At 38.7% G+C, this 13,142-nt stretch overlaps 2 protein-coding genes across 2 annotated transcripts; one reads left to right on the top strand and one right to left on the bottom strand.

Moving 5' to 3' along the window:
• Window positions 1-3,886: 3,886 nt before the first annotated feature.
• Window positions 3,887-5,241, top strand: LOC111444187 (60S acidic ribosomal protein P3). Its single transcript, XM_023082182.1, has 2 exons — window positions 3,887-4,190; window positions 4,891-5,241. Exons 1-2 carry the CDS (start codon window positions 3,993-3,995, stop codon window positions 5,053-5,055), a joined length of 363 nt encoding a protein of 120 aa, XP_022937950.1. The 5' UTR covers window positions 3,887-3,992; the 3' UTR covers window positions 5,056-5,241.
• A 349-nt stretch (window positions 5,242-5,590) lies between these two features.
• LOC111444186 (nitrate regulatory gene2 protein-like) lies at window positions 5,591-11,179 on the bottom strand. The gene is made up of 5 exons (XM_023082181.1): window positions 10,953-11,179; window positions 7,791-9,105; window positions 7,080-7,294; window positions 6,641-6,864; window positions 5,591-6,571 (listed from the first exon to the last, which is right to left on the bottom strand). The coding sequence occupies exons 2-5, from the start codon at window positions 8,977-8,979 to the stop codon at window positions 5,851-5,853; spliced, it is 2,349 nt and encodes a 782-aa protein (XP_022937949.1). The 5' UTR covers window positions 8,980-9,105; window positions 10,953-11,179; the 3' UTR covers window positions 5,591-5,850.
• Between the last annotated feature and the right edge of the window lie 1,963 nt (window positions 11,180-13,142).

The raw sequence follows: 13,142 nt of genomic DNA, 5'->3' as shown, positions 1-13,142 counted from the left end.
CCAGAAAGAACTTGTTTCCATTATTTATCCATCATTTTCGGACAACCCTGTTTGTGTAATTCAATTTAATTGAACTCCATAGAATAGAATCATAGTCCAAAGATTTTTTTTTTTTTTTTTCTCTCCAAAATTAATGACTTGGGTTTGGTTTTTATAGGTTAAAAGGGCACGGAAGGCACGAAAGGCACGAAAGGAGGAACGTAATCGTCCCGTTTTGCTTGATTACAAGCTTAGTCTCAGGTTCGGTTTATTTGATATTTAAACAAATATGTGATAACTATATAAACTTTCAAAAAAAAAATGTAATTTTTTGGTTTGATATGGGATTGAGTTCTGAAAAATGACAAAAGTTTAGGAACTTTTCATTTTATATTTAAACAAAATACTTAAAAAAAAAAAATCTACCATTTAACATGAAATTGAAAGTTCCAAAAAAGACTATTAATTCTGCAATAAAATCGTTCATATCCGGTAATGCAAGGGAAGCCATCGATAAGATACTAAAAGTCGTGAATATTTTTTGGAATTGGAATAGCCATTCCGCTCATTTCTCTCATCGAGATAAACAAGACGTATTCTATCATACCTTGTTCCCGCCAGGAAAAAAAGTGCAGCGCCCGTAAATCCATGAGAGATTATTTGTAGAATAGCTCCATTGTGTCCCGCATCGCTTCCTATAATTATGGAACCCATATGGGAGACGAAGGAGTAAGTGTTGAAGGAGGCTTCTCGTGACCATTTCTCCAGAGGTTTCACATCAATTGAGAGAGTATTCTTTGAATATAAACTCGTGACCATTTCTTAAATAGCCGATGTGGGACTTTTATCATCCAATACCTCCTCTCGAACAAAGTACACCTCTCCTTAATCGAATTCTTTTGGAGTCTTAGTTATTTTTTACCATGCCTTCGAGGAGGTTTGACTACTTTTCTTTTGGAGTTTTTTCCTCACATTTGAGGATTTACCAATTTATTGGCACGACTAAGTTTAGGGCATGGTATAAGTATACGATATTGAAGAATAAAAATATAGTAAAAATGAGATCTAGTATAGTATTTGTCGGTTTTTTTTAAAAAAAAAAAAAAAAAAGTCAAAGCATGCATGAAAAGCACGTAATTATTTTAGAGAAGCTTATATTTTAAGACAATTAATTATATGGTGACATTGATTGAATAATTCAAATTATGCATATGAAATGTGATAATTTAAATTATAATTAAAAAAAAAAGATTCCATAAAGCTCTATAATGAGAAATGAATTATTTATTTATTTATTTATTTTGAAAAGGATGGAGGGCAATTAAGGAAAATGGGCCAAATTGATTTTTGAAAAGCAAATGAATAATCAACCTCAATAATGCATATGGTCATACAGCTCAATTTGTTTTTTCATCCCCAAATAAAATAATGCTTCATTTATATAATATATTTAAAATAATATGAAATTTATTTAATTTCTAAAAAAATATTCAATTTCATTCTCCAACAGATCATCAAACGTGGAACAAACGACTCCAAAAGAAAAAGGAGTCTAGGCTCCTCGAAGACATAGTAAAAAATGATTAAGACTCCATAAACAAAGGGAGTCAAGCCTCGGTTATGGGCATACTCGTTCGAGGGGAGGTGTTGGATGAAAGTCCCACGTCGACTATTTTAGAGAATGATCATGGGTTTATAATAAAAGAATACTATCTCCATTAGTATGAGACCTAAAGCCAGGAGAGCATATGCTAAAAGTGGACAATATCATACCATTGTGGAGAGTTGTGTTCATCTAACATGACATTATTATTTTATTTCTTTTCCTACGTTTTTCTTCTCTACTTTAAAGTATCTGACATTAAATTTTTTAATTAAAAAAAAAGGCGATTAAATAAAAAATTATTAAATTTTAGTTTAGTCAAATTGGAGGGAGGAAGTCAAAAAGATTGAATTTCAAACTCAAAGAGGTAGCCCAAAGTCTATAAGCTAAATCCAATAGTATCTATAAGAAAATTCCCTAAGCTCTCGAACACCGAACACTTTTTGAATATTGAAATTTTTCGGTCTGAAGATTCAATCTCAAGAACAAGCTACAATGTAACAACTCGAATTTCTAGGACCTCTGTTTAGGGTCATTATTACATCCCTACGATTTTCATTTGGAGACTATTTTCGTTAGCGTTTTCAGCTGTGTGTAGAGCCTCCTCCTCCACCTATCGTCAACTAGAAGGAGACCTTGTGGGAATGAATTCGATCTCTCCAATTCTCTCTTTTGTCACACCCTAGTGCATTTGATAAGTCAAAGGAGTTGCCCCCACGAATCGGGTTCTTGTCATTGTCGTTCACCACCCTTTTATTCCTCATTACAAGTTGTGTTATGTTGAGTTACTGCTTCGTCACTATCGTTTCTGTTGAAAAAGTAGAATGAAAACGTCAAATTTAGACACGAGAGAAAAAAATCGATCTTAGTTTAGACTAGTTTAACTCAATTTACCTTTGTTTGGTCTAGCTCGGCCTAGTTTCTATCCAGTTTGTGACATTCATCCCATCTCCAGTTGGTTTTCCTTGTATTTTAGATTGATCTAGTGGTTTTCTTTAGGTTTTGAGTCCGTTCCAGAATTATTTAAGCCTCTTCTAATAGGATATTTGAGCTATAAAAGTCGTACATGAAAACGAGAGGTAAAGTGAACTTAGTGCTATAACGCCCCAAGAATAGGATTTAGAATCCAAATTTCACAACGCTGGGCCCCGACATTCCCCTACGACATGACTACTTATCCTTTTTAGGCTTTCCCGAGTTCTCTTTCGGGCTTCCCCTCAAGTCTCCATACCCTTGTAAGGAGTGTTTTGTTCTCCTCCCAACCAACCAATGTGGGAGGTCACAATCCACCCCCTCACTGGCACTCTCTCCTCTCTCCTATCGATGTGGGACCCCCGCCAAATCCACCCCCCTTTGAGGCTAGTGTCCTTATTGGCACACCGTCTCGTGTGTACCCCCTTTGGGGAACAGCCTCCTCGCTGGCACATAGTTCGGTGTCTGGCTCTGATACCATTTGTAACGGCCCAGATCCAGCCTCCTCGCTGGCACATAGTTCGGTGTCTAGCTCTGATATTTGTAACGGCCCAGATCCACCGCTAGCAGATATTGTCCTTTTGGGCTTTCCCTTTCGGGCTTCCCCTCAAGGCTTTAAAACGCATTTGCTAGGGGAAGATTTCCACACGCTTATAAAGGGTGTTTTGTTCTCCTCCCAACCAATGTGGGACATCACACCAAACCACATACTATTGGGAGACACATCGCTCTAATACTATTTCTAGCACCCCATGTTCATGATACTGATTATGATTCAAAATTCGGGTTCGACACTTGATGACTCCAACATTGCCTTACATCCTTTATGACATAGTCACGTTACTTATTTCTCGCTTTTAAGAGTGAATACTATCCCCACGAACCAACACATGTCCTTTAAGCATGCACTGGTTAGAGGCAAATTCGAATCTAAATTCTTGTTCCAATCCTATTATATAGAACGATCGAGTTAAGCCAAAGTACAAACTCTGTACATAAAATCCTATATGAGTTCCTTTGAAGAGGTTTCCACAACCTTGGATCCAATGTTCGAGTCATAACAAGTAAGATATCGTGGTGATCCGAGAGTAGACTCGCCAAAATTATTCTCTATTATTTGCGGGGATTTATTTGCTTAACTTTGATACGAGACTAATATTTTCTATAATTTAGTATTTTAAAAGATTTTTGGAGCCTATTAAGTATAAAATAAAACAATTTTTCTTTCCCAAAAGGGCAAGACTCAATCGAAAGTAACAAAACCTCAGGAGGGTAAAACAGTCATTTCAAACAAAAACCCTAATTTGTGGTCTCGCTAGGGCTTCCTCTCCTCAAAATAAAAACCAAACACCAATACGGAGAACGGCCGCTAGTCCTACGCTCTATCTTTCTTCTTCGCAATTTGCTTCGATCAAAATTCACGTTCGAAGATCAAACAATGGGAGTTTTCACCTTCGTTTGTCGGAAATCCGGTGGCGAGTGGACCGCCAATCAGTACTCAGGCGACCTTGAAGGTTCCGCCGCTTCAACCTATGATCTCCAGAGGAAGCTCGTTGCGTCTGCTCTCTCTGTCGATTCCTCCGGTTGCGTTCAGTCCTCATTCTCTTACGTTTCTCCCAGCTCGGCCGTTTTTCAGGTATTCTTCTTTTTCTCTGCTGGATATTCGCTGAAATAGGCGAAAACTTGTCGAGATTATCAATACATGTTCTGTTTTACCCGTTTGTCTAGTGGATTCTTCGAATGTATTTGATTTTATTGCTTGATTGTTCTCGATCTCACGCACTTACTCTTTAATGTTTGATTTTGTTAATCTCAGTATTTAACTGATTGTGTTTTTTTCCGTCGATTTGCAATGACGGGATTATCTTTACCTAGTTTTTTCCTTTTTGATGTGCGAGTGTTACTTTAAGTTCGATCTGTAGGGTAATATTGTTCATTTGCGAATATGGATTTTGATTATATAATCCACTAATATGAATTTGTTCAACCAGCAGACCTCCGAATTCTTTCTCAATATATGAACACATTTTGCATTTTGAATCATTTCATTGCTGGCAATCGTATTTCTAGTATGTTCATTGCTGAGTTTCTTGATTGGTTACAAGTTATCTGCATTCACCCTAACCTTTACATTGAATTTAAACTTCTTTGAATAAGAAAATCTGATATTGTGTGATTCCTTGTTGGGAAGCTTTCTTGCAAAGTATTTAGAAAAGCTTGGTTTAAGTGAAGGGTCCTTTGAATGAACTCTATTTTTGATATCTCCTGAAGTATCTGACTGCATTCCTCCCTGTTATTGCCTACCATACGCCTACCCTAAACCTTATTTTTTTCAGGTGATCATTGGTGGTGCTAGTGGCGGTGGTATCATTAGTGGTGGAGCAGCGGCAGCCGCCCCTGCTGGAGGAGCTGCACCAGCTGCAGAAGCCCCAGCTCCAGCGAAGGAGGAGGTGAAGGAAGAGAGTGATGATGATGACCTTGGCTTTTCACTTTTTGATTAATTGGTATAATTACTTGTTATTGTTTATCAATCTCATAATTTTTAGCTCTAAAATCTTCTCTTCAGGATATTATGTCTATGCACTTACTTGAATTTGCCAGTTCATTAGCTGTTCTTGTTAAGGACATGGAATTTTGCTACTGATCTTTGTTAAATGGTTGAGAATTAGATGTGTTCTTTCTGATTACCTTCCCTTCGATTTATTTTTCGGTAAGTAGAGATGTCTATATAGCCCGTGGAGTCTGAATTTTGTGAGTACCTATTATCATACTTCACTTAACCAAGATTGTGGGCTAACCCGCCTTATAACCATCCTACCCGGTTCCTTGGCCTTATAACCATCCTACCCAGTTTCTTGGTTTGAAGCTTTGGGTCGGCTTATTCTAGATGCACATAAATAAGAACAAAATGTTTAGTATAATAAATGTAGCAATATGAGCCCGTTTGAGCATGGTTAAGACATGTAATCTTTCCAAAAACCTAAAATTTTCGATTTTGCTCTGTATATTTTTGAATCCCCTCTCTACACTATTGCATTCAGTCAAGTCGCTTGATTTTCATTAATATCAGCTTCAGCTATGCCTTCGGTCAAAGAACTATCTAACTCGCTCCCCAAAAGGTTAGACAAATACATTCCAAGTTACTTCATATCAAACTAAGTTAGATTTCAACTAAATACATCTTCTGAAGCCAATTTCTAACCTTTCTAACCCAACCAAAAAAAAAAAAAAAACAAATAAATTCTAAGCTACAAATAAAGCATTTGTAAAATTATGTTCCAACTCCCACTTAAACCCTATTGTGCCATTTGGCTGTCATCTCCTTTTGGCCTTTGCTTAAGAAGATCACTATATCCATCAGCAGAACTGATAGCAAACTCAGCCAATGAGCTCACAGCAAATGACAATCCAGCACACAACACTCTTATAGCTACTTCAGCCATTTTTTCAGCACTCATTTCATCTTCAACTTTCCCAAACTCCACCATTTCCATGTTCCCGCTCGATCCCTCCGCTCCCCCGGAACTCTGTGACCCGACTTGTATCCGGTGAGCATCGTCTCGTTGCTGTTGTGCGTGGAGCGACCCCATTCCAGCAGCAAAGAAGTCAAGTCCATCTAGCACTGGCTTCTCTTGGATTTCATCCAAGAGCCTCTTCCATTTGATGCAAAGTCCAAAGATTGGAAGTGCTGATGCATTCGACCGACGAGGAGAAAACGGAGGCTTTGTAACGTCGGAGGAATCTGAGTTTACGCAGCGGAGAAGCCATCCGGTTATTGCGTGCATATAAGATCGTTGAGAACCGATCCATGACTCGAAACAGCTACGCCAATTCCTGAGCTCTGTCTCGAGATTGGCTGATGCACGCGCTAGCCAATTTGGCTCAATGACACGAGATGAAGAAAGCTTTCTAGCATCCAACTTCGACGGTATACCGGCGAGTAGAAGCTTTGCTTCGTCTAATGCCAGCTTCTGTAGTTGATGACATTCTGCCATTACCTTCCACATTCTTGCTAACCTGTTCATCACAAGAACTATGATGGCTAGGTTCATGTTTAATCAACCATGTTCAACAATGGATACTTACCCTTGAACCAATTCTTGAAGTTGAGGTTGCAATTCTTCATCTCTTAACGTTTCGATTCGTTTCGCCACAGCTTCAACCGAGTGGATCGAAACCTTTATCTGAGTATGCAGATCTCTCATGGTAGATCTTGTTTTTTCTACTGAAGATGGATCTTCACCTTTAACGTCTTGGTTCCTCAGTTGATTACACTTTTTCTCGTACGCTATTCGAATCTTTTCTCCAGACTGTTCCATAAGACGGAAATTATATAGATCAGTTGTCTCCGCTGCTATACTTTAAAGAAAGTTATATAAGACATCTAGAACATGGTTTGAGGCCAAATAATCATCTCTATCACGATCGAAGAATCGGCTCGTAAGATCCGAGTAGCCTAACTGATAGTGTTGTTAGTTTTAATGCAGGAAACATTAGAAGTCAGGAGAAGATTTGAGCTACATACCCTCACTTCCTGGTAGAGCTTCTTCTCCCAAGCATATAATCTATCTAATGTTGATTGATGACCGGGTGAAAACGAACTGGATTCTTCCGATATGTCATCCGTGCTCTCGTAACCACTTTCGTCCTTAGTTGCAGAAGAGCTGATTAGAAATCTCGATGAGGAAGAGCGAGATGAAGCCGAGCGGAACAATGCTACTGGATTCAACATTTTCATGGCTGCAAGGAAGAATTAGATTTCATGAACAAATGATTTGAATGCAAATCACATGTGTAACAACCCAAACCCACCGCTAACAGATATTGTCCTTTTTGGGCTTTCCATTTCGAGTTTCCCCTCAAGGTTTTTAAAACGTGTCTGCTAGGGAGAGGTTTCCACACCCTTATAAAGGGTGTTCCGTTCTCCTCCCCAACTGATGTGGGATCTCACAATCCACCCCCTTGCGTTCTCGCTAGCACACCGCTCGGTGTCCGCCTCCCTTCGAGGCTCACCGTCCGTTGTCTAGCTCTGATATCATTTGTAACAGTCCAAGCCCACTACTAGCGGATATTGTCCTCCTTGGGCTTTCCCTTTCGAGTTTTCCCTCAAGGTTTTTAAAATGCGTCTACTAGGGAGAGGTTTCCACACCCTTACAAAGGTTGTTTCGTTCTCCTCCCCAACCGACGTGGGATCTCACTACGAGAAGGAAAAAGAAGAAGTATTTGTGGAAATAACCTGTAAGTTCATTTGAGGTAGTCATGTAGGGAGCTTTTCTAGCCTCTAACAGTGCTGAGACCTCATTAGCTGAGTTACAAACTGTCATAAACTGAGCTTCTATCTCTTTGATAACCTCTGCCATGCTAGTTGGCTTTCGGTTTACATAAACAGTAAAACCCGGTGTTTCGTCCTTTGATTGGAGATCGACCACTGCTGATTCTTGGCTTGTACTTGCAACAGGTCCAGCATTTTGGACTCTTGAAACGTCGATCTTCCCATTACCACGAGGTCGTATGCCTTGAAGTTCATGGCCCATCTCGTTTCCATGGTTCATTTCGTCCTCGTTTTCATCCTCGTCCTCATCTTCATCCTCGTCTTCTTCATCCTCGTCCACATCTTCGACAAGAACTTCCTCTCTACAACAACTTTGGCCAGTTCGTGTTCTGTCGTCCGTGGTATTAACTCTATTGCTGTTGTCTTCCCACCTACAGTTATTGCCATCGTCTTCCTGCTCGGTTTCATCTTCTTCCAGTTCAGGAATCCCTTCTTCTTCTCTAACTTGTCTTAGCCCTCTGATCTCATCATCCATTGCCATATGATCGAGACCATTGTTCGAAGGGTAGCCGTAGTTATCCAACGACGAAAACGGATTCCAGAAGAAGTCCCATTGCGAACTTTCGGGTGTCGGTGACGGGGGAGGGATACTTGGTCTGTTGTTAGGAGAATAAGAGAAGAATGAGGAATTCATTGGTGGGGATTGCATTGGAAAGAAACCATCAAATCCATATTGATGCATAGGTGAATAAGATTGAACTCTCACTATTTCAGGTGATTGAGGTCTCTCTTCTACAGAAACTGCCCCATTTCCACCTGATCTTAGGTAGTTTACTTTCACCACTCGATTCGGTTTCGACTCGATCGGAAGTTGTGGAAACGACCTCGGCGTTATTGATATCAGACCCGGACTTGTTTTCTTTACAGGTGTGAAAGGTGGTGTAATGAATGAATCTAACAACAACTCACGAGGTTCATATCCATCGACATACTCACGAAGAGCGGTAGATACTCGTTTTAACGACTGGATGTAGGCTAGATGTCCACAAGCTAATCGTCTCCGCTGCTCAACAGCTTGTTTGATAAAGTTCTTCCTATCTTTACAAAGTTTAACAGCCTCTTCATCTTCCAGCTTTGACATGGAACATCCCATATCTTGATTTGTCCCCTTTGTATGAAACAAGTTTGTGACACTACGAATTCGTTAGGCTCGAATCGAAACCGAAATCACGAGGATATTGCTGTGTGTTTCTTGCCAGATTCATAAGGTTTCTCTGGGCTGTTCAAGCAAAAGAAGCAACTTCAAGGCTTGAATTACTTGAGTATTTCAAAAAAGTATCCCAAATGCACACACAAAACAAGGAAGCAAGATCCTAATATCAGAGAGAGGGTTTTGAAGATTAATGCTTTTCTTAATTTTGAAGTTACACAAAAAGAAATCTATGAAGGAGATGCCAAAGATTTCTTCTTAAACAACAAGAACTTCTCATCCTTAACTTGCTAGTTAGAAACTCGAAAGGAAACGGTAAGAACCAAGCCCACCGCTAGCATATATTGATCCCACATCGGTTGGGGAGGAGAACGAAACACCCTTAATAAGGGTGTGGAAACCTTTCCCTACAAGATGCGTTTTAAAGCCTTGAGGGGAAGCCCGAAAGGGAAAACCCAATGAGGACAATATCTGTTAGCGGTGGGCTTGGCCTGTTACAAATCGTATCAAAACTAGACACCGGGCGATGTGCCTGCAAGGAGGCTGTTCCCCAAAAGAGGGTAGACACGAGGCGGTGTGCCAGCAAGGACGTTGGCCTCGAAGGGGGGTGGGATTATGAGATCCTACATCAATTGGAGAGGAGAACGAAACACCCTTTATAAGTGTGTGGAAACCTCTCCCTAGCATACACGTTTTAAAAACCTTGAGGATAAGCTCGAAAGGAAAAGCCCAAAGAGGACAATATGTGCTAGCGGTGGACTTAGGCCGTTACACTCGCAGTTTTAAACAGTAGAGATTTCCACATTCTTATAAGAAATGTTTCGTTCCCTTCTCTAACAAATGTCAGATTTCACAAAAACCGAACAAATTTTGGATTCAGATCCAAAAGAACAATAAAAAGACACAAAACAAAAGGATAGGTATATAAAACTACAAAATAAAGAACAGAAAGTAAAGAACAGGCAGATTGTAAATGATGACTGCAATATATCGAGCTTAGCAAAACACAAGAAAAGAAGATAAAGGGCTCAAAGTAAAAAAGAAAGGAGGACCCATTTGCAGAATTCACATGGGAAAAACCTGATCAAACATCAAATGGGTGCGAGAAATGCATTGAGATGAACAGAGATATCAGAAATTTACAGTTCAACCAGACATATAGAATCAATATTCTCATTTCCCTCATAAAACAATGGCAACCCAGAAGAACAAACATTGAGAAAAAGCACATAATCACTGGAAATTTGCAGCTCAACAAGAAACAGTGAAGAACTCTTGTGATTCCCAGAGAAAACAATGGAAACCCAGAAGAAAAAACACATAATCCCCTGAAAAATCACAATCCATCAAGAAAACAATAGCAACCCAGAAGAAGAAACATTGAGAAAAAGCCCATAATCACTGGAAAATCGCAGCTCAACAAGAAACAATGAAGCAATCTTGTGATTCTCATAGAAAACAATGGCAACCCAGAAGAACGAACATTGAGAAAAAGCACAAAATCCCCTGAAAAATCACAATCCATCAAGAAATAACTCAACAATGTAGCGATTTCAACAGAAAACAATGGCAACCCAGAAGTGGAAATGTGGAGAAAAAGCACATAATCACTAGAAATTCGCAGCTCAACAAGAAACAATGAAGCAACCATGTGATTCCCACAGAAAATAATGGCAACCCAGAAGAAAAAACACATAATCCATCAAGAAATAACTCAACAATGTGGCGATTTCAGCAGAAAACAATCGCAACCCAGAAATGGAAATGTGGATAAAAAAACACACGATCTCCGAAAAACTACACTCCATCAAGAAATTTTATTAACAATGTTGCGATTTCTACAGAAAATCACAAGAACCCAGAAGAACAAAAGCAGAGAAAATCACAAAAACACTGAAAAATTAGGGGAAAAGTACCTGACGGGATGAATCTAGGCCGGCGGAAAGGAACAGAGAAGAGTGAAAGATTGGTTGATTACAGACAGTGAAAGAGACGACGATGAAGGTTAGAGAGAGAAAGAGGAGAGAGAAGAGGGTTTAGAAGAAAGAAAAGCAACGGTCAAAAAAACCCAGAATGGAGGAAGAGGAAAATCATGAAAGAAAAATAAAAAACTAAAGATCCATTCTCGTCGGGTAGCTCATTAAAGAAAGCTCATACGACCTTTCCAATACATTGCCCTTTCTTTTCCCTTATATTTCAATAATGCCATTCCCTATATATATATATTTTATTAAAAAAACTATTTTGATGGAGACGAATACCCTACTTAAAAAGTAACAATTCAAGCTCACCGTTAGTAGATATTGTCCGTTTTGGTCTATTACGTAGCACAACTATCAACCTTACTGTTTTCACACCCTTATAAGGAATATTTTGTTTCCCTCTTCCACCGGATCCACAATCTCCACCTCCTTTGGCGCTCAATGTCCTTGTTGGCACCTGCCACTTGTCACAATCGCACTCTTGATGGCAGCGGACTTGCGAATGTGTGACACTCACTTTCCAACAACAAGTGAGCTAAGTCAATTCGTTCTTACGTTGCCTACGGCCAAGCGACGTATGCTCGAGCCTTTGGAGCTTAGTGTCCTTGTTGGCACCTGCCACTTGTCACAATCGCAATTTTGATGGCAGCGGACTTGCAATTGTGTGGCACTCACTTTCCAACGACAAGTGAGCTAAGCCAATTCGTTCTTACGTCGCATACGGTCAAGCGACGTATGCTCGAGCCTCTGGCCTCAGTTTAAGAAGAAGGTTCTAGAAAACGAGAGAGTAACAACAACGGCTCACAGTATATAACTATTGGTAGGGGGAAGTTGACGTGATTGATTCTGATACCATTTATAACAGCTCAAGCCCACCCCTAATAAATATTGTCCACTTTAGGCCGTTACGGACTGTCGTCACCCTCATAGTTTAGAATGCATCTATTACGAAGAGATTTTCACACTTTTATAAGAAATTGTTTGTTCCCCTCTTTAACCGATGTGGGATCTCACATCGACTATCATCCTTCTTCACGTAACTTTTAATACCATGAAATTTATTAAGCTCGGCTTTCTTCGTGACTCGATCAATGTATTATAATCAATGAATGAGTAATTAATTAAAAAATTATCTTAAAATTGTTTCTAAAAAAACAATAATTGATATGATTAGGTTAATCCCAAAAAGCATATACTTTAAAATTTTCCAACACAATCATTAAAAATTTCAACTCCTCTAATGGAGAAACCTTTTTATGATCCCAATGCAAATTTAAAAAAAAAAAACTATTTATTGAAATTATTTCCTTTTTGGAAAAAGATTCTTTTTTTTCTTTCTTTTCACTTAAACTAAAATATTCATGCATTTAAATTACATAATTTATATTCATTTTGAGTATAAATTCTTACTACTTTCGTTTGGGCTTCCCCATACGGTCTCATACTAATGGAGATTGTATTCCTTGATTATAAACTCATGATCATTTCCTAAATTAGCTGATGTGGAACTTTCATCGAACAAAGATAGAAGGGGGAGACATAAATTTTATTCGAGAAAACTCAAAAACTCAATTTTATTCATTTTTTTTATATATAATAAGGAAAGTAGAAATAATATTTTAAAATCTTTTTTTATATAATTTTTTAGGTTAAAACACCATTTGCAAGGGTGTAGAAGCTTTCCCGTAACAATTGCATTTTAAAGCCTTGAGGGGAAGTTTAAAGAAGACAATATCTACTAGCAGTGGATCAGGGTCGTTACAAATGGTATCAAAGCCAGACACTAAACAATGGCAACGATGTGCCAGCTTTCTCGCTCTTCCCCAAAAGGGGTAGACACGAGGCGGTGCGCCAGTAAGGATGCTGGCTCCAACAAGAGTGGATTTGGAGGATGGTGGGCCTCGAAAAATTTAAGAGCTAAATTAAAATTTTATGGAAAAAATTATTTTAGTCATGAATTTTGTATTTTATTTTATTTTAGTTCACATAATTTCAAGTTTCAAATTTTAGTTCATATAATTAATTTAAAAATAATTGATATGTTTTTTTTTTCTAAAAAAATAACAATAAAATAATAATTGAAACTAAATAATTTTTGTCCTGAAAGACAACCAATCAGAGCTC

The sequence above is a fragment of the Cucurbita moschata genome, unplaced genomic scaffold (assembly GCF_002738365.1).
Source record: "Cucurbita moschata cultivar Rifu unplaced genomic scaffold, Cmos_1.0 Cmo_Scf00006, whole genome shotgun sequence".
NCBI classification, from domain to species: domain Eukaryota; kingdom Viridiplantae; phylum Streptophyta; class Magnoliopsida; order Cucurbitales; family Cucurbitaceae; genus Cucurbita; species Cucurbita moschata.
This window is presented reverse-complemented; position numbering and strand designations above follow the sequence as displayed.

Bases quoted from the DNA above. Each gene is read 5' to 3' on its own strand.
- LOC111444187 (XM_023082182.1), top strand. From the start codon at position 3,993: ATGGGAGTTTTCACCTTCGTTTGTCGGAAATCCGGTGGCGAGTGGACC. The intron at 4,191-4,890 runs GTATTCTTCTTT...TATTTTTTTCAG, and splicing joins CCAGCTCGGCCGTTTTTCAG to GTGATCATTGGTGGTGCTAG.
- LOC111444186 (XM_023082181.1), bottom strand. From the start codon at position 8,979: ATGGGATGTTCCATGTCAAAGCTGGAAGATGAAGAGGCTGTTAAACTT. The intron at 6,865-7,079 runs GTATGTAGCTCA...CTTATGGAACAG, and splicing joins AGCTCTACCAGGAAGTGAGG to TCTGGAGAAAAGATTCGAAT. The intron at 6,572-6,640 runs GTAAGTATCCAT...TGTGATGAACAG, and splicing joins CTTCAAGAATTGGTTCAAGG to GTTAGCAAGAATGTGGAAGG.